This window comes from Anguilla rostrata, chromosome 14 (genome assembly GCF_018555375.3).
Source record: "Anguilla rostrata isolate EN2019 chromosome 14, ASM1855537v3, whole genome shotgun sequence".
Taxonomy (NCBI): domain Eukaryota; kingdom Metazoa; phylum Chordata; class Actinopteri; order Anguilliformes; family Anguillidae; genus Anguilla; species Anguilla rostrata.
Window position 1 is genome coordinate 1,965,942 of NC_057946.1, and position 21,887 is coordinate 1,987,828.

The 21,887-nt window shown below is 50.8% G+C and overlaps 1 protein-coding gene across 1 annotated transcript in view; it reads left to right on the plus strand.

The window, feature by feature from the left end:
- The window catches only part of megf10 (multiple EGF-like-domains 10), a 75,472-nt gene that overhangs the window by 46,933 nt on the left and 6,652 nt on the right, over positions 1-21,887 (plus strand). Inside the window, exons 8-18 of the mRNA XM_064308855.1 lie at positions 841-1,034; positions 2,542-2,812; positions 3,537-3,669; positions 4,476-4,639; positions 7,026-7,128; positions 13,468-13,614; positions 14,633-14,767; positions 15,740-15,868; positions 17,844-17,972; positions 21,043-21,171; positions 21,466-21,594. Of these exons, the coding sequence (XP_064164925.1) occupies positions 841-1,034; positions 2,542-2,812; positions 3,537-3,669; positions 4,476-4,639; positions 7,026-7,128; positions 13,468-13,614; positions 14,633-14,767; positions 15,740-15,868; positions 17,844-17,972; positions 21,043-21,171; positions 21,466-21,594 (1,663 nt within the window). The remainder of the gene's footprint in view (positions 1-840; positions 1,035-2,541; positions 2,813-3,536; positions 3,670-4,475; positions 4,640-7,025; positions 7,129-13,467; positions 13,615-14,632; positions 14,768-15,739; positions 15,869-17,843; positions 17,973-21,042; positions 21,172-21,465; positions 21,595-21,887) is intronic.

Here is a 21,887-nt window from a genome sequence, read left to right on the forward strand (position 1 = left end):
CCCGGCGTTCCGGGATCCCTCAGTCACTCCGTCATGGGATTCCTGTCGACAGCAGAGCCGGGAAGAGTTCCAGGGCACCCCCTGGGGGACCCCTGAGAGATTGTGGGGTGCAGCCCGTCGAGGGGAGGAAGGGAGGAATCTGAACGCACACCCTTTTTATCTTCGTTTCTGAAGACTTTCCGACAAAGGGCTCCTTTATTGTCTGAGCAAGGTGGCTGAACATCACGCACATCTCCTTAAAGTGTGCGACTTTTACTCGATGAAATTCTAAACATTACCCATGACCTTGTACGGGCATGTCCTTCTGTATCAAAGTGTTTCAGTGAAAGTGAGCACCCCGTAAATTCAGATTGACGAATCTTGGTGTGTACGCTGAAGAGATCCACAAAATGATCACTGGACCAGTGTTTCCAGGAAAAAGGGTTGAAAATAAGATTTGGAACACCCCCCCTGTGGTGTGTGCGTAATGAAGATGGTCTCGTACTCGATTGCTGCTTAAGCTGGGGGCCCCAAAGGTGGGGTCCTTCTGGCCTTTTGGTCCATGCTCTCCGTTAACCCTTTCAGATACAGTCAGCACTGCAGCTGCTCTCTCTCCGGTACACTCACGTTATGACCACATATCTCCCGGCCCTCCAAACTGTGGTGTCGGCGACACTCGATCTGACGGAGAGATCCGGTGACTGACACGAGAGCTGGTTAGCCGGCGTCAGCACGCGAGTTGAGCCGTTTGCCAGGAACAGAGCAGCGTGGTGGAGGTGGCGGTGGGTGCGGTAGTGGGCGTGGCTGAGGGGCAAGTGGGCTGGGCTGACAGATGGTAACGCCGCTCTCCCGCACCCCCAGGTGCAGACGTGCCCCGTGCACGTCCGGGGCTGCGGGAGACCTGCCGCTGCACGGAACGCCGCACAGTGCACCACATCAGCCCAAGGTGAGTGCGAGCACCGGCCAACACCGGAGGTCTGCGAGGTGGGCTCTGCCCCGAGGGCCATCAGGTCTGCGCAGGCACAGCAGTGCCCCATGCACGCCGCACACCCCAGGTGAGCCGCCCAAACCCACAGGTGAGCCACACCCACAACACCCACAGGTGAGCCCCGCCCACCCGCAACACCCACAGGTGAGCCACACCTACCCCCCAATCAGTCTGGTGAGCCACACCCACCCCCCAATCAGTCAGGTAAGCCACACCCACCCGCCCACTTATACTCCACTTACCGCTACAGAAGCAAGATGATTTCTGCATCGTTAGTTTCCATTTGAAAGTAAAAGGAAAGAGAACGCGGGTCCCTGCTATTGGCTGTTGAGTGAGGGATTACGGGCCAATCGCGGCCCTCGCTGGGGTTATCCCCTCGCTTACCGCCGTTTGTTCCCGCTAAGCCCTGATTTGTTGTCGGCCGGCTCCTCGGCCAAAACTCTTTTTCTTTCCTGCCTCTCCGCAGACGTACAGGAAACAAATGTGCCGCCGTTCTGCGTGTAAATTCTGAACTTCCTGGCAGTGTTTCGATGGCATAGAGTATCAGTGATGTGGAAAACAATTGACGAAACTGACAAAAAAACAATAAAAAGCCAGAAAAGGCTATTTTAGGTAGACACCCTTAATTTTTGTCTTTTTCACCATCACCAAAGAAAAGGCTGAGTTGTGGGAGGGGGGGGCAGGGAGGGGGGTGTCCCTGAGGGAGGCTGTTTGGGGGCAGTGTCAGACGGGCTGGGGGGGTCTGTTAATGCAGTTAGCGAGAGGACAGACAGAGCTGGCCATTGTGGCGGACTCTGGGGCTCAGACATACCGCCACAGCTGACAGGCGCATGTGCTGCGTGCGCTCACACAGCTGTCCCCCCCCACCCCCCCGGGCTTCAATGGGGCTGCTGTTCCAGGTGCAGACAACCGCCACTCCCACAGGTAGACGACCGTTAGGCTCCCCCGCCTGTCAATCACTCTGGGCCCTGCCCCCCTGTCACTGAACAGTGTAATTGGTGATGTTCCAACAGTCATGGCCAGCCAAAGTGTTCCTCTGTTCACGAGAAGTGAGAAGTAACACCCCCCCCCCCCCACTATGAAACTCGATTGTTCTTAAAAGAACATTTTGCTCCTTGCTGGGTATTTATTGCACCTGTTTTGTCTCTCAGTTCAGATACTTGATCCGAAACTCTCTTATCTGGGAACAACAGAAAAAAGTTCTATAAATCTATAAATGTAGCTTTTTTTTCTTTGTGGCCCATCCTGGTTGTTTTGCAATCAGTGCTTTGTCTCACCAAACAGGCCGTTTTATTTTGACATTTTGAGCACGCTTGTTATAATATCCCGCTGAGACCTGGCTAAAAAAGTTTCAATATTTAAATTTTTTTACATAATACAAGTGTCTTCAATGACAAAACGTGAAAATATTTGTAAAAATAGGCTATGATGTAGTGTACATTTTCATCATGTATAATGTATGGTTCTACAGATGAAGCCCAGAGACTCATGTCTTGGGAGGGTATTATAAAATTATAATTTCTGTGTTTGTCTCTGAAATGGCCTGAGCAGGAGCGCTAACTCTCTGGTGCCACAGCCTGCTGTAGTCTGTCACATGCAGTGAGACGAGGCTGTAAATCTGTCCTGAGCGACGTCTCACTTCGGCCTCTGTGCCCCCCCCCCTCCCGCAGCTGCCACCCCATGTCTGGGGAGTGCTCCTGTCATCCTGGCTGGTCGGGGCTCTACTGTAACGAGACCTGCGCCCCCGGATTTTTCGGGGAGTCCTGCCGGCAGGTGTGCCAGTGCCAGAACGGGGCGGACTGCCGAAGCGTGACTGGGGAGTGCGTCTGCGCCCCTGGGTTCAAGGTCAGTAATAAGAGGTGTTATTACACGTTTATAACCACTGTTATAACAGAATGCACCATTATTACCACTGTAATAACCAATTTCAGCATTACAACCACTGTAATAACAGAATATAGAATTATAATCACTGTAATAACATAATACCGAATTATAATCACTGTAATAACCAAATGCACCATTGTAACCACTGTAATAACAAATTTCAGCATTATAACCACTGTAATAACAGAACACAGAATTATAATCACTGTAATAACATAATACAGAATTATAATCACTGTAATAACATAATACAGAATTATAATCACTGTAATAACAAAATGCACAATTGTAATCGCTGTAATAACCAATTTCAGCATTATAACCACTGTAATAACAGAATACAGAATTATAATCACTGTAATAACCAAATGCACCATTATAACCACTGTAATAACAAAATGCACCATTATAACCACTGTAATTTAACCCTATGGGGTTAATGAATGAATTTATGTACTTCCTCATTCATTCATTAATTAATTTGTTTTACACTGAAATTAACCCTATATCGTACCATATGCTGTTAGTGTGGTATTGGTAGTTATACCAGCAGCTGATCCTGCCAAACCAATAGCAGTGATGTGGGGGTGTGGTTTTGGGTGGGTGTAGCATGGGCAGTGATTGGTGGGTGTAGCAGGGGATGATGTGGGGGTGTGGTTTTGGGGTGTGCTGCCTTTCGTAGCAGGCGGACTGTTGTCTGTGGGTGCTAGGGAGCAGGAGTCTCCTGCGCGGACACGGCCACTGCTCGTCTACCTGCAGCTGTAAGAACGGGGCGCTGTGCTCACCTGTGGATGGAGCCTGCACCTGCAGAGCAGGTACTAAAGGAGGTACCCCCCCCCACCCCAAAACTACCGACACCCTCCCTCCCAGCCTCAACACTACCCCTGTAAAATTCACACCAGCACCCCTCAACCTCTAACCACTGACACACTCCCACCCAGCTTCAACACTACCCCTGTAGAACTACTGACACTCACTTCCCAGTCTACTGACCCCCCCCCCACCACCATACTTAAAAAACCCCTCCCATACTAACACTATGAGGCCACACCCACAGCAGAAAGCCTGATTTTGATGCATGAGAGGATGGTGTGGGTTATGGTCACTGCTTTCATAAAGGGCCTTTTTAAGATGGAAGACTCACTTCACCATCTGGCCACTGAAGTAGGATTGTGAGCCAACTCCTCACGCAGTCTGTTCGTCTCTCTACGTTGTGATGAATGCTTTTTTTTTGCTTAGAATTAAGATGCTCCCCTAGTTTTGTCTCATTTGTTCGTAAGAAATGCAATTTTAGATTTTTGAAAGAGCTTGCAGGCGTGTTCATATTTTAGTGTCAAATTAGAAAGTTTGGTTATGCTTGACGTGCACTGTCATAAAGTGTTTTATGTAGCGTTGTTTATAATACATACAAAAACATACGTGCAAAATACTCTTATATTTAGAAATATTTTGCTATGGCACCTCATAAGGGTTCATAACAACCTCAGAAAGCCTTCTGCACTGTTGTTATGCGCGGTTAGAAACGCTTAATGTTGTATGTCAGGCATTTTTGGGGTGTGCTGCAGGGTGTTAATGTTAAGGTAAGGTTAGCAAAGCTAACGGCTTCGGTGTTGACCCTCAGGTTGGTACGGGGTGGACTGCTCCATTAACTGCCCCAGTGGCACCTGGGGGCTGGGCTGCAACCTCACCTGTCAGTGTGGGAACGGAGCCGCCTGCAACGCGCTCAACGGACTGTGCACCTGTGCCCCGGGCTGGAGGGGCGAGAAGTGCCACCTGCACTGCCAGGTAAACCCAGTACTGACCGCCTCCTGCACTGCCAGGTAAACCCAGTACTGACCGCCACCTGCACTGCCAGGTAAACCCAGTACTGACCGCCTCCTGCACTGCCAGGTAAACTCCCAGTACTGACTGCCACCTGCACTGCCAGGTAACCAGTACTGACGTCACCTGCACTGCCAGGTAAACTCCCAGTACTGACTGCCACCTGCACTGCCAGGTAAACCCAGTACTGACCGTCACCTGCACTGCCAGGTAAACTCCCAGTACTGACCGCCACCTGCACTGCCAGGTAAACCCAGTACTGACCGCCTCCTGCACTGCCAGGTAAACTCCCAGTACTGACCGCCTCCTGCACTGCCAGGTAAACCCAGTACTGACTGCCACCTGCACTGCCAGGTAAACTCCCAGTACTGACCGCCACCTGCACTGCCAGGTAAACTCCCAGTACTGACCGTCACCTGCACTGCCAGGTAAACTCCCAGTACTGACCGTCAACCTGCACTGCCAGGTAAACCCAGTACTGACCGTCACCTGCACTGCCAGGTAAACCCAGTACTGACCGTCACCTGCACTGCCAGGTAAACTCCCAGTACTGACCGCCTCCTGCACTGCCAGGTAAACTCCCAGTACTGACCGCCACCTGCACTGCCAGGTAAACTCCCAGTACTGACCGTCACCTGCACTGCCAGGTAAACTCCCAGTACTAACCGTCACCTGCACTGCCAGGTAAACTCCCAGTACTGACCGTCACCTGCATTGCCAGGTAAACTCCCAGTACTGACTGCCACCTGCACTGCCAGGTAAACTCCCAGTACTGACCATCACCTGCACTGCCAGGTAAACTCCCAGTACTGACCGTCACCTGCACTGCCAGGTAAACTCCCAGACTTTCAGCACTGACTGTCACATACAGCACAGGCAATCACAGTCAGTACTGACAGTCATATGCAGTACTGACCGTCACATACAGTACAGACAGTACTGACAGTTATATGCAGTACAGACAGTAACATGCAGTATGGACCATCACATGCAGTACAGACCATCACATACAATACAGACAGTTACATGCTGTACAGACATAACATGCACTCACATTCAACACAGGTAATCACAGTCAGTACTGAAAATCACTCTCAGTACAGACAGCGTCAGTAAAGATTGTCACTCTCAGAACATAAAAGCATATTTTGAGTGAGTTTTGGTCTGTAAATCCTGAAAGAACTTATGGAGACCATCATTACTGTGTTTAACCTGTCATTAAATAAGCTGGTTATCTTGATACCTGCTCTGCACAGCCTAAATCGGAGATGAGCTTGCAAAGACACCCGTGAATCTGCTGAACTGTGGCCATGGGGGTTAAGCATTGTGTGGATCCTCATGTGTGTGTAGTGTGTTTCACGTCCAGTTTATGTGGCGTTACATCAAAGCCCTTCTTTATTGTATAAATGTGAAATGAATGCTTTTAAACAAACCACTCCACTCGAACCGCAGAAGAGACTTTCGTCAAATCTCCCAGAATCACATGGTCACCCGATTAGCAGCAGCTGATTGGCCTTAGAGTCAGAGCTTCCCTCAATTAGCAAATCCACTTCCACAAAAAAACCCTGTAGTCAGAAAGTCAGGAATGAGCAGATTATGGTATTTTGTTGGTAAACCAGAGTGCAGAGATGCCATCATAACCGTCTTACACGGCGAACTGCAATGGAAAGGAAAAAATGGCAAAACTGAATTTAGAAGCATTGGGGTGCACATACCAACAGATCTCAAATTCATAAAAGCACTAAAAGGCTGAGTGAAAACTGAAGCACTGTGTATTAACTATGCATATACACTGTAAAATATTCCCTGTGGGACACACACAGCTCTGTTAGAGTTTTATTAACACTGGACATTTTGACTGTGTGGTAAAGTAACTGTCCTCCGATAAATTAATCCTGCCGCCAGTTTGCCCTCTCGGGGTTAAGCAGTGTCACAGAGTCGAAACTCGTGGCTCGTTTCCAACTATGTCACACACTAGCTGGGATTCAAGCACGGCAACCCCCCACAGTAGGGCCCTGGGCTATGGATGCTCTTGCAGTGACTGCAAAGGCCAAATCCTAAATCTTCTTATTTCATAACGCAGTACTCCTAACACGGGGAAGGGATTCAGTGCCAGAACGAACACTGCTCTCTTTGTTCTTAACTTAATCTGCACTGTGAGGGATGTGTGATTGTTCAAAGCTTGGCAACTAAATGCAACGAATTCCGAATAACAAAAGTAATGGTCCTTCATCTGCAGCATGCGTGGGTAAATCTTCTATGAATGTGTGCTATAAATTGGGATTTGAACCTGCAGCCTCTTGTACAGCGTGACCTCTGACCCCCCCCTCCCCTGCATTGCTGTTGTCAGGACGGCACCTATGGGATGGGCTGCAGGGAGAGGTGTGACTGTAGCCATGCCGACGGGTGCCACCCCACCACGGGGTACTGCCGCTGCCTACCTGGCTGGACAGGTGAGTCGGAGCCACGCCCACACTGCTCACCTGGGGCAGTGGGACCTCCAGCCCTCTCAGCTCACCTGTGTTACCTGTGTTACACCTGCGCTGTTTCACTGCAGTGCTTAGAGCACCTCTGAGGAAAAAGTTGTGTGAGTAAGGGATGGGGGTCAGTGGTGGGGGTGGTAGGTGGAGTAGGGGACAGAGGACGAAGGTGGACGGGGGGTGGACAGGGGGGGGGGGGGCGTACAGTCAGTGGGTCCAGCAGAACTTCCTGGGCTCCGCCCTGCTGTATCGTCCTTCAGACCAGCAGCGTGTGGAAAGGGAGGTTTTTTATCACACAGCCTTCTGGGAGTTATAAAAGGCGGCGCTGTTATCGAACCCGGAGTAAATCAAAAGCCCCCGGCGCCCGTGGCGGTGCGAGCCGTCTGCCGAGCCTTTACGGGCCGGCGCGAGCCAGGAAAATAAAAATAAAATAAATCTGAAATGGCTGCAGCTCCTGCTGTTGGGGAGGCGTGAGCTGCTGAGAGGCTGACGCTCAGTACAGACGTTTATTTACGCGTTACGGATGTGACACAAGGCCCAGAGTAACGTTTATTTACACGTTACGGATGTGACACAAGACCCAAAGTAGTGTTTATTTACACGTTACGGATGTGACACAAGACCCAAAGTAGTGTTTATTTACACGTTACGGATGTGACACAAGACCCAAAGTAGTGTTTATTTACGCGTTACGGATGTGACACAAGGCCCAAAGTAGTGTTTATTTACACGTTACGGATGTGACACAAGGCCCAAAGTAGTGTTTATTTACGCGTTACGGATGTGACACAAGGCCCAAAGTAGTGTTTATTTACAGTGTTACGGATGTGACACAAGGCCCAAAGTAGTGTTTATTTACGCGTTACGGATGTGACACAAGGCCCAAAGTAGTGTTTATTTACGTGTTACGGATTGACAAAGGCCCAAAGTAGTGTTTATTTACGGTTACGGATGTGACACAAGGCCCAATGTAGTGTTTATTTACGTTACGGATTGACACAAGGCCCAAAGTAGTGTTTATTACGCGTTACGATGTGACACAAGGCCCAAAGTAGTGTTTATTTACGTGTTATGGATATGACACAAGGCCCAAAGTAGTGTTTATTTACGTGTTATGGATATGACACAAGGCCCAAAGTAGTGTTTATTTACGTGTTATGGATATGACAGAAGGCCCAAAGTAGTGTTTATTTACGTGTTATGGATATGACACAAGGCCCAAAGTAGTGTTTATTACGCATTACGGATGTGACAGAGGCCCAAAGTAGTGTTTATTAACGCGTTAGATTGACACAAGGCCCAAAGTAGTGTTTATTTACGCTTAGGATGTGACACAAGGCCCAAAGTAGTGTTTATTACGCGTTAGAGTGTGACACAAGGCCCAAAGTAGTGTTTATTAACGCATTACGGATGTGACACAAGGCCCAAAGTAGTGTTTATTTACGCGTTACGGATGTGACACAAGGCCCAGAGTAGTGTTTATTTACGCATTACGGATGTGACACAAGGCCCAAAGTAGTGTTTATTAACGCATTATGAATATGACACAAGGCCCAGAGTAGTGTTTATTAACGCATTATGAATATGACACAAGGCCCAAAGTAGTGTTTATTAACGCATTATGAATATGACACAAGGCCCAAAGTAGTGTTTATTTACGCGTTATGAATATGACACAAGGCCCAGAGTAGTGTTTATTAACGCATTATGAATATGACACAAGGCCCAAAGTAGTGTTTATTTACGCGTTATGAATATGACACAAGGCCCAAAGTAGTGTTTATTAACGCATTATGAATATGACACAAGGCCCAAAGTAGTGTTTATTTATGCATTATGAATATGACAGGAGGCCCAAAGTAGTGTTTATTAACGCATTATGAATATGACAGGAGGCCCAAAGTAGTGTTTATTTATGCATTATGAATATGACAGGAGGCCCAAAGTAGTGTTTATTAACGCGTTATGTATATGACAGAAGGCCCAAAGTAGTGTTTATTAACGCGTTATGAGTATGACAGGAGGCCCAAAGTAGTGTTTATTAACGCGTTATGAGTATGACAGGAGGCCCGAGGGAACATTTGTTCACAGCGTTAGGGACTTGGCAGAACACCTTTACCTGCCGCTCTTTGCCATGCTGAGCAGCGGTGGCGAGCACTCGTAGCCGCTCGCTGGCTGCAGACACGTGCGGGTGCTGATTTAGTTTACAAGGGTTTTCATGCAGATTCCTGAAGAGCAGACTGCATACTGTACAACCCTCTGAGGGAGACATCTTGCTTTATTTTACCAATTGGTATTTATTTACATGCAACCGACTTGATCTTCGAGAACAAATTTCCTTGAAAACGGCAGCACTGGTTGACCTTTCTCACAACGCCATGTCTGAATTGTTGTTTCTGTGTGTGACTCAGTTATCTTTCGCACTCGTGCAGTGTAAGGTTTAATGTTAGCTTCTCATTTGAGTGAAACGGCAGACTGGGGTGGGGGGCGGGGCGACACTATTTCGATTTGGCTGAGACTTGGCGGAGTGTTCCTCCCTCCCGCGGCCATTCCGGATGCGAGCGGAATACTGATGCCCCCCATTGCCCCCCCCACCCGCCCCGGTCAACCCCCGGTTGCCCCCCCAACCCCCCCCACCCCGCCCGCCGCTCCTGTCCCGGGAACTCACAGGCATTTCCACTGAGCTGCTTAGCCGGAGTTTATCGCCGGCATTCTGGCGTTGCCTAGCAACGCCCGCAGCCCCTTCAAAGGGGTCTTTGTCCCGCGTCCTGGCACCGCGCTCCCAACACGGCACTGATTACCGCCATCAGAGCACCACCGGCCGGGGGGGGGGGGGGGAGGGGGAGGGGGAGGGAGGGGGGGAGGGGGAGAGGGTGGGGGGGAGAGAGAGAGAGAGGGAGCAGAGAGAGAGAAAGAGTGAGAGAGGGAGCAGGGAGAAAGTGTGAGAGGGGGTAGAGAGAGAGAGAGGGAGCAGGAGAGAGAAAGAGAGTGAGAGAGGGGGTGGGGGGGAGAGAAAGAGAGGGAGGGAGACTGAGAGGGAGGGAGAGGGAGAGAGAGAGAGACAGTAAGTAAGTAAGATGTTTTTGTTGAATTTCACGAAGACATGTGTGGCCTCAGGTGACGGCTGAAACTTTCTTTCCCCCATGTCTCTCCAGAATCGTCCAAACGGCAGTTTAGCAGTCATTCCCATCCCTGCTATACCCAGCCCCATCCCTGCTATACCCAGCCCCATCCCTGCTATATCCAGCCCCATCCCTGCTATACTCAGCCCCATCCCTGCTATACCCAGCCCCATCCCTGCTATATCCAGCCCCATCCCTGCTATACCCAGCCCCATCCCTGCTATACCCAGCCCCATCCCTGCTATACCCAGCCCCATCCCTGCTATATCCAGCCCCATCCCTGCTATATCCAGCCCCATCCCTGCTATATCCAGCCCCATCCCTGCTATACCCAGCCCCATCCCTGCTATATCCAGCCCCATCCCTGCTATATCCAGCCCCATCCCTGCTATATCCAGCCCCATCCCTGCTATACCCAGCCCCATCCCTGCTATACCCAGCCCCATCCCTGCTATACCCAGCCCCATCCCTGCTATACCCAGCCCCATGCCTGCTATACTCAGGCTTTCTTTGTCAGACTCAATGAGAATGTGTGATTGAGTTAATGCAAAGCTCTTTCAATAGTGTCTAACCTCCACACTGAAACAGCCCACCCCCTCGCCCCCACCTCCCCCCCCCCAGCCCCCACCCCCCCACACTTTCCGAATGGCTCTGTCTCCAGACTGCATTTAAGATATTTTCTCATTTCAATGAGATGAAACTAATTTAAGGGAGACACTGTACCCAAGTACTGCTCAGGTGTCCAGGTGGGCTTTCTCTTTGTTGTTTCTCCTGCAGCCTCTCAAGTTCAATCCTGCAGTCTGACAAAATTTCTGCAACATCAGAAGACATACCACAAAAATAAATAAATAAATAAATAAAATAAATAAATAGCAGAGAGCTCGGATCATGGTGGTTCTCTGTGAAACTGCTCAGCTGGCTCTGAGCTGCATGGGCCAGAACTCAATCCATGCAAATTGCATTTTATCATTCTGAAATTCCACTCGCAGTAACATTAGCTTGAGATTTGGCAAGAGTCGGTGTGCAGGAGCATTTCATTATGCTATTGCGCTGTATTTTCTCACCAGCTACAAACAAAACTAAGTGTGAAAATATGTTAGTAAAAAAAACAAAAGGAACGATCGTAAAAAAAAGTTTTTTAGTCAAAGTTAACAACTTTTTTTTAAAAGTCCATTTTAACGTAATTATGCAGAACACAATGCTGATATTTTCAATAAAACAACTCCAATGACTTGCTCAGCTTGTGATTTAATACATGCTTTTCTCCGACATACTTTGGGCTACAAACAGAGCTTTGTGCGTTTTTGAAGCGTAGCGGCTACCGGAATAATAGCTGGAATAAGCAGGCTGCCTGTCTGCAGTGCAGCGAAACGAGGAAGAGGATCGTGCTAATTAGCGGATTAGCCTAGCGATGCTCCGCTGCTCGGCTTTAATCTTGCGCGGGGGGGGTGGGGGTTCTTCACGGCGCTGCCACAGCCGATCAGCTCAGCGTTTCATCAGACGCAGTCGCGCGCGGGAAGAACGAACGCCAGAGAGCGGACGGGAAACGCTCAGCTCTCTCTCTCTTTTTTTAAAGAACTGACTGCAGTGGGATAACTGGAGGGGGGGGGTACAACTGACTCTCTATTAAATGAGGCAAGGATCTCTCTGATTATGACATCACATTGGGGCAAGGATCTCTCTGATTATGACATCACATTGGGGCAAGGATCTCTCTGATTATGACATCACATTGGGGCAAGGATCTCTCTGATTATGACATCACATTGGGGCAAGAAGCTCTCTGATTATGACATCACATTGGAATGTCTGAGTGATGAACTGGCCAAATAATCCCTGGATTCGATCAAAACCGCCAAGCAGTCTTTAAAGGAAACTGCTGTTCGATCCAAAAAAAACAAAAAACTTCCCCAGATTAGTCTGGCACCATCTTAAAATGAAGGGGCTTCCATGTGATGCACAGCCTGAATCCATCTTTAGCGGAAAAGAGGCTTTGATGAAATACAGTGCTGGACTGATCTAGGAGGTTTTACACTGAGTAGCTCTTTTTCTTAAGCTGCTTGGCGGTTTCGATTTAATCCAGAGGATAGTCCTCCCTGTGTGTGGAGCTCTGAGTGTGTGTGTGTGTGATACTGCTCTCAGCATGTGTGTGAGACTGTTCCGAGCATGTGTGTGTGTGTGTGTGAGAGAGATACTGCTGTGTGTGTGTGTGTGTGAGGCTGCTCTGAGCACGTGTGTGTGTGTGTGTGTGTGTGTGTGTAAGGCTGCTCTCAGCGTGTGTGTGTGTGTGTGTGTGTGTGTGTGTGTGTGACTGCTCATGTGTAAGGCCCTGTCCTGCTTCCTGTCTCTCAGGGATCCACTGTGACAGCGTGTGTGTGTGTGTGTGTGTGTGTGTGTGTGTGTGTGTGACTGCTCATGTGTAAGGCCCTGTGCTGCTTCCTGTCTCTCAGGGATCCACTGTGACAGCGTGTGTGTGTGTGTGTGTGTGTGTGTGTGTGTGTGTGTGTGTGTGTGTGTGACTGCTCATGTGTAAGGCCCTGTCCTGCTTCCTGTCTCTCAGGGATCCACTGTGACAGCGTGTGTGTGTGTGTGTGTGTGTGTGTGTGTGTGTGTGTGTGTGTGACTGCTCATGTGTAAGGCCCTGTGCTGCTTCCTGTCTCTCAGGGATCCACTGTGACAGCGTGTGTGTGTGTGTGTGTGTGTGTGTGTGTGTGTGTGTGTGTGTGTGTGTGTGTGACTGCTCATGTGTAAGGCCCTGTCCTGCTTCCTGTCTCTCAGGGATCCACTGTGACAGCGTGTGTGTGTGTGTGTGTGTGTGTGTGTGTGTGTGTGTGTGTGACTGCTCATGTGTAAGGCCCTGTGCTGCTTCCTGTCTCTCAGGGATCCACTGTGACAGCGTGTGTGTGTGTGTGTGTGTGTGTGTGTGTGTGGTGTGTGTGTGTGTGTGACTGCTCATGTGTGAGGCCCTGTCCTGCTTCCTGTCTCTCAGGGATCCACTGTGACAGCGTGTGTGTGTGTGTGTGTGTGTGTGTGTGTGTGTGTGACAGCTCATGTGTAAGGCCCTGTCCTGCTTCCTGTCTCTCAGGGATCCACTGTGACAGCTGTGTGTGTGTGTGTGTGTGTGTGTGTGTGTGTGTGTGTGTGTGTGACTGCTCATGTGTAAGGCCCTGTCCTGCTTCCTGTCTCTCAGGGATCCACTGTGACAGCGTGTGCGCTGAGGGCCTCTGGGGCCCAAACTGCTCCCTGCCCTGTGACTGCAGGAACGGGGCGTCCTGCTCCCCGGATGAGGGCACCTGCGAGTGTGCGCCCGGGTACCGAGGGACCACCTGCCAGCGCAGTGAGTAGCCCCGCCCCCTGCCCCGCCCCTGCCCGCCCCGGCCCGCCCACGGCCCGCCTAACCCTGCCCCACCCTGCCCCACCCTGCCACGCCCACCCCTGCCCGCCCCTGCCCCGGCCCCTGCCCCGCCCTGCCTCACGGCCCGCCTAACCCTGCCCCGCCCTGCCCCGCCCTGCCCCACGGCCCGCCTAACCCTGCCCCGCCCTGCCCCACCCTGTCACGCCTGCCCCCTGCCCCGCCCCTCCCAGCTCCACCCCGCCCCACATGGCCCCAAGCCCTGCCTTACTTGCGTATACCCACCCCCCCCATCCCTTCCCAGCACAGCACAGCACAGCCCTGCCCTCCCAGCCTGCCCAGCCCCACCCAGCACAGGTCACATGACACCTGCCCCCCCCCGCTTGCAGGGATCCTGTTTCGTGACGGGCCCAGACGGCAGGCAGCTGTTACAGGGTGGGACAGTTCATGCTGCTCGCTGTCACTGAGATAAGCTTTAAAGACCCGTCCTTCTCAAAGGCAGCCTTTGTGTCTGACACAATGAAACGGGCCTTTGTCCCACACCGGCCCCACTGATGGTGCAGAATCCATTCAGCGTGAACGCCAGGCTGCGCCAACACGCTCACTAACCTGACACAGCTCACCTGTGTGACTCAGCTGCTCACCTGTGTGGTTTTTGCCTCTCTTGTGAGTAACCAGCCAATCCCGTGTTTGGTTTTTGGTTCCCCTGTGAATAATGGGCCAATCCCACACTAGGCTCTTTCTCTCCAAAAACCTGTGAATAACAGGCCAATCCTGTGCTTGATTCTTGCCTCTCCCGTGAGTAACAGGCCAATCCTGTGCTTGATTGTTGCCTCTCCCGTGAGTAACAGGCCAATCCTGTGCTTGATTGTTGCCTCTCCCGTGAGTAACAGGCCAATCCTGTGCTTGATTCTTGCCTCTCCCGTGAGTAACAGGCCAATCCTGTGCTTGATTCTTGGCTCTCCCGTGAGTAATGGGCCAATCCCCTGCTTGTTTGTTGCAGTCTGTTCTCCGGGGTACTTTGGGCACCGCTGCAGTCAGGCGTGCCCGCAGTGCGTCCATAGCAACGGGCCCTGCCACCACATCAGCGGGCAGTGTGACTGTCTGCCCGGCTTCAAAGGAGCCCTCTGCAATGAAGGTGAGAGAATCTCACACACACACACACACACACGCATGCACACACGTACATGCACACACTGACACACATGCACACACACACACACACTGAATCCCTCTGGGGCCTACCTGATGGCTTTATTAGCAGAAATCTGCTTTTTTGGGGGTACTTCGTCCTGGCAACATTTCTTATCATTCTGCAATCTTCCAGCTGAGTAGTCAGATTTTAATTGGCCAGAAGGGGGCACTGTTGGTCTCAGCACAAATATCTCAACAGGCTATGCCAAGAAAACTATGCCCAAAAACTCCCATTTGTGCTCGTAAGGATGTTTTATCCTGTGAGACGCCCCTGAGCTGAGCAGAGCAGCTGATCTGTGCTTTACAGCCAGTCAGCACGGTGTTTAGGCTAATGAATCTGTGTGTGTTACTGTTCACCTGTCCCGGGTGTGTGTGTGTGTGTGTGTGTGCATGTACATAGTGTGCATTTGTGTGTGCGTGTATTGTCTATGTGTGTGTGTGTGCGCGTGTGTATTTGTGTGTGTGTGTGTTATTGCTCACCTGTCCCGTGTGTGTGTGTGTGTGTGTTATTGCTCATCTGTCCTGTGTGTGTGTGTGTGTGTGTGTATGTATGTGTGTGTGTGTGTGTGTGTGTGTATGTGTGTGTGTGTGCGCGTGTGTGTGCGCGTGTGTATTTGTGTGTGTGTGTGTGTGTGTGTGTGTGTGTGCGCGTGTGTGTGCGCGTGTGTATTTGTGTGTGTGTGTGTGTGTGTGTGTTATTGCTCACCTGTCCCGTGTGTGTGTGTGTATGTATATGTGTGTGTGTGTTTGTGTATGTGTGTGTGTGTGTGTGTGTGTGTGTGTGTGTGTGTCTTATTGCTCACCTGTCCCGTGTGTGTGTGTGTGTGTGCGCGTGTGTGTGTGTGTGTGTGTGTGTGTGTGTGTGTGTGTGTGTGTCTTATTGCTCACCTGTCCCGTGTGTGTGTTCTCCCTGCAGTGTGCCCCAGTGGCAGGTTTGGGAAGAGCTGTGGGGGGGTGTGCACCTGCACCAACAACGGCACCTGCAACCCCATCGACGGGTCCTGCCAGTGCTACCCGGGGTGGATCGGCAGCGACTGCTCCCAGCGTGGGTCTCCCGTCCCTGAGCCTCCTCTCTGTCTCTCCCCAGCACCTCCTCTGTCCTCCCCACCGCCCTGTCTCTCCCCAGCACCTCCTCTCTATCTCTCCCCAGCACCTCCTCTCTGTCTCTCCCCAGCACCTCCTCTCTATCTCTCCCCAGCACCTCCTCTCTGTCTCTCCTCAGCACCTCCTCTCTGTCTCTCCCCAGCACCTCCTCTCTGTCTCTCCCCAGCACCTCCTCTGTCCTCCCCACCGCCCTGTCTCTCCCCAGCACCTCCTCTCTATCTCTCCTCAGCACCTCCTCTCTGTCTCTCCCCAGCACCTCCTCTCTATCTCTCCCCAGCACCTCCTCTCTGTCTTTCCTCAGCACCTCCTCTCTATCTCTCCCCAGCACCTCCTCTCTGTCTCTCCCCAGCACCTCCTCTGTCCTCCCCACCGCCCTGTCTCTCCCCTGAGCCTCCTCTCTGTTGTAGTCGGCGAGAAAATTTTCAACCAAAAGTTGCCAGGGGTTTTCACCTAAACACCTAGATGGCATTTCACCACAAAAATGTTCCCTGGTAAGAGTCATTGAGCTCATCTTCCACTCTCTGAGACTTATACATGGAGGATCTACAGCCACAAGGCAGAATGACGGATAGTCGATTTACCGAGATTGATGAAATTCTTTCAGAAAGGCTTACGAGTGTCAGTGGTCACAAATAGTACCCGGAAGGCGCCTGCGTTTCACGCTCTTTCACCGTAAATCACCGTAAGATCCCCCACGCCCCTGTAGAGGCTCTGGATAGCAGCCGGCCCCCATCCCTGGCTCAGCGGCATTCCCACAGGGCCGCGGACAGGTGCTCCGGACAGCGGCATTCCCACAGGGCCGCGGACAGGTGCTCCGGACAGCGGTATTCTGATGCGCGGCATTCCGGACCGGCGTTCCGGAGCGGTGTTCCGATGCTCAGCGTTCCGGAGCGGTGTTCCGATGCTCAGCGTTCCAGAGCGGTGTTCCGATGCGCGGCAGGCGTGATTTACACGCCGCTGACACCTTTAGAGCAGCGGCGACACGACTCCATTCACAGCACCGGCCGGCTCACATTACGGCAGCCTGGCTCCTCCCTTTATGCGCTCTCATCCAATCAGATCCTGGCTCTGCCAACGCTCCAGGGAGCCAGAAACTCCTGCAACAGATGTGCTCTCCAGCAGGGTTTCAAGTCCACAAAAAAAACCAAAAAAACAACGGGGGTAAAAAAAGGGGAGGGGGCGGGGAGTTTTAGAAAATCTCAAAGCTGAGATGCTTTTTTTCTAAAGCCTTCTCAGTGTTGGATGCTGAGAAAGTTTCTTCAGGTCTTTTTATTTTTTTTGTACCTTTTTGTTCCCCTTGACTTGTAAGTAATGATATTTCCTGACAGTGAATGCTTTCCCAGCCGAAGAATTCACTCCGCTGTGATTGATTCTCTGCCTGGCACCATGCGAAACACACATCTGAGTTTAGAGTGCATTTACACTGCCCCCTGCTGGATGTGTGTGGAATTGTATGTTTTTCTTGTATTATTTATTTTTTTGGGACAAACAAACCTAGTATCATGCCTATGTGTGAAATAGACCTATTTGGATCAAACAGATAAATAGGATACAAAGTTTATAATTTTATGCTCGATTTTGAGTCAAATGTACACACTTCTTTGTACGCATTTCTGTGTCAAGCGTAACATGTACCTCAAAAAACAAGCACTCATGAGCAAGCACACACCCACCCATTCAAATACCAATACACACACCTGCCTACACACACAAGCTGTTTTCACAGACAAACATATGCACACACAGACAAATTCTATGTACACAGACACACACACACACACATATTGCAACCACGCAGACACAGTTGCACACATTTTACACCCAGACACACACACTCATCTTACATCTAAACACAAACACACATTCACTAATCGCTGTGTTGGAAGTGTCTGAACCGTCCTGTTCTTGTTTCTCAGCCTGCCCCCCGGGTCAGTGGGGGCCGAACTGCATCCACACCTGCAACTGCCACAACGGAGCCTTCTGCAGCGCCTACGATGGGGAGTGCAAGTGCACCCCGGGGTGGACCGGCCTGTACTGCACCCAGCGTGAGTCACACACACACACACACACACACACACACACACACACACACACACACTATACACACACACACTGCACCCAGCGTGAGTCCCACACACACACACACACACACACACACACACACACACTGCACCCAGCGTGAGTCTGTCTCACTACACATACACTATACATACACACAGGCGCACACACGCACACACACTATACACACACACACTGCACACAGCGTGAGTCCCACACACACACACACACACACACACACACACACACACACACACACTGCACCCAGCGTGAGTCACACACACACATACACACACACACACACTGCACCCAGCGTGAGTCACACACACACACACACACACACACACACTGCACACACACACACACACACACACTGCACCCAGCGTGAGTCACACCACACACACACACACACACACACACACTGCACCCAGCGTGAGTCACACACACACACACACACACACACACTGCACCCAGCGTGAGTCACACACACACACCACACACACACACACTGCACCCAGCGTGAGTCACACACACACACACACACACTGCACACACACACACACACACACACACACACTGCACCCAGCGTGAGTCACACACACACACACACACACACACACACTGCACCCAGCGTGAGTCACACACACACACACACACACACACAACACACTGCACCCAGCGTGAGTCACACACACACACACACACACACACACTGCACCCAGCGTGAGTCCCACACACACACACACACACACACACACACACACACACACACACACACACTGCACCCAGCGTGAGTCACACACACACACACACAGCACACACACACACACTGCACCCAGCGTGAGTCACACACACACACACACACACTGCACACAGCGTGAGTCACACACACACATACACTGCACCCAGCATGAGTCACACACACACACACACACACACTGCACACAGCGTGAGTCACACACACACACACACACACACACTGCACACAGCGTGAGTCACACACACACTGCACACAGCGTGAGTCACACACACACACACACACACACACTGCACACAGCGTGAGTCACACACACACACACACACACACACACTGCACACAGCGTGTGCACACACACACACACACACACTGCACACAGCGTGAGTCACACACACACACACACACACACACACTGCACACAGCGTGAGTCACACACACACACACACTGCACACAGCGTACGTCTCACACACACACACACACACACACAATGCACCCAGCGTGAGTCACACACACACACACACACACTGCACACAGCGTGAGTCTCTCATACACTATACACACACTGCACCCAGCATACGTCTCACACACACACACACACACACACACTGCACACAGCGTGAGTCACACACACACTATACACACACACTGCACCCAGCGTGAGTCACACACACACAAACACTCTGCACCCAGTGTGAGTCACACACACACACACACACACACTGCACCCAGCGTGAGTCTCTCATACACTATACACACACACACACACATACACTCTGCACCCAGTGTGAGTCACACACACACACACACACACACACTGCACACAGCGTGAGTCTCTCATACACTATACACACACACACACACATACACACTGCACCCAGCGTGAGTCTCACACACACACACACACACACACTATACACACATATACACTGCACCCAGCGTACGTCTCTCTCTCTCTCTATCTCACACACACTGCACCCAGCGTGAGTCTCACACACTATACACACACACACACACACACACATACAGACACGTAGTCACGTAGCCCAGCTCAGTCAGCACACACATCCCTGTATCCTCTGTGTGAATCTTTCTCTCACTCCTCAGTAGCGTACACATTGACTGATCCACCCCCCCCCCAGCCCTCACCCCCCCCCCCCGCTGGTCTCCAGGGACACCATGTGCTCACCCCCTCCTTCCTGCTTCAGCCACGTCCTGCAGGATGATTTAAAGTGTTCAGCTCAAGGCTTCGGGATGATGGAAGCTTGGGCCCAAGCAGCACAGGGACCGGGCTCAATTTGAGAGCAGCGATCGGTGGCCGCCATGTTGATTTCTCCCGATGACTGATCTCTGATGGCGCGGTGTTGTGCGATCCGTGTTATTATGGGCGGATTAAAGACAGGTTATAGCAGAATGGGGACATTTATGAGGAGTCTGAGATGCTTTAGAATGCCAGGTGGTTCCACTTGGTGGTGGAATGAGCTTCCCACTGCAGTAGTACTGCAGCAGACACCCTGCCCATCTTCCCACTGCAGTCAGAACAGCAGAAACCCTGCCCATCTTCCCACTGCAGTCAGAACAGCAGAAACCCTGCCCATCTTCCCACTGCAGTCAGGACAGTAGAAGTCCTTCCCATCTCCCACTGCAGTCAGAACAGCAGAAACCCTGCCCATCTTCCCACTGCAGTCAGAACAGCAGAAACCCTACTTTGTTTTTCTCTTTCTTTCCATTTGATTCATGTTACAGTTATGGCTGTGTAAAGACAGGTTATCTGTCTAGTCTTACCTTCTTTTGTTACAGTTTAAATTGTTGGTTGTTTGGTTTACATTACACTTTATGATTATAAATGGGCCTTTGTGCCTTCTCATTTATAGCAAAGCTGTCTATTACTGAGAGTTACACAGGTTCTCCCCTATTACATTACATTACATTTACATCCCCTATTGTACCTCCTTCTGGATAAGAGCATTTGCCAAGTGATTGTAATGCAACGACTGTAATGTAAAATAACTTCAGTAGAAGTGAGGTGAATATTAATCCTTTCCTGAAGCCCAGTCGGGTGCATTACCTGTTGAGGACAGGACCTGTCTGCCATACAGCAGTTAAGGTGCTGGTTAACCCATTAATATGTGATTAGAATATTCTTAACTGAACATTCTAATGCTGATGTCACAATCACTGCTGGTGACTGAAAGCAGTGGCGTTCTAGAACACTGACTTAGAACATAAAGCATTCAATAGAACCTACTTTTGAAAGGGTTGACTGTTATGTAATGTAGTGTAATATGCGCTAACTTCACAGGTTGTCCGTTGGGTTACCATGGCAAGGACTGCTCCCTGGCGTGCCAGTGCCAGAACGGGGCGGACTGCGACCACATCTCCGGCCAGTGCACCTGCCGAACCGGGTTCATGGGTCGGCACTGCGAGCACAGTGAGTAACCGCTCCCCCATCCCAGAACCCCCGAGCATTGTGGGTAATCATAGAAATAGAGGCGATACAGAGGATTATGGGTAGGCACAAAAGTGACACCAGTGCACCTTATTTTCAAATGTCAAAGGTCAGGTTCCATGTGTCAGCTCCAAAACAATATTACATTTACAGCATGGCCTGTGCTCTTCTAGAATCATTACCTCATTTGTGTGATCATTTAACTGCAACAGCTAATCACACAGACGGGGATAACTGTTTGTTTACTCTCCTGGTCTGTCTTTGTCCCGACCCCAGAATGCCCCTCTGGTTCCTATGGTTACGGCTGCCGGCAGGTGTGCGACTGCCTGAACAACTCCACCTGCGATCACATGACCGGCACCTGCTACTGCAGCCCCGGCTGGAAGGGCACCAGGTGTGACCAAGGTGAGCGAGGGTTTCGGGAGATGAGTGTGAGGTTGGAAAGCTTCAGCTTCAGGGGCAGGGAGGCGGGACCGTCACTGGTCTGAATAGTGAACTCTGGGTATAACGATTATGTGGTCAGATGCTCCAAATTCACCGAGCGGCCAGCATAAAATATAAGACCCTGGAAACACAGCAGTTCACAACAAAACAGTCCAAGGAGCATGTTGTACACGTCTATATTGTGAGGGGATTCTGGTCCCCTTAGGGTTGTGAAAATAGCCTTTTATTAGAAGCCCTTGGAAACAAATAAATTA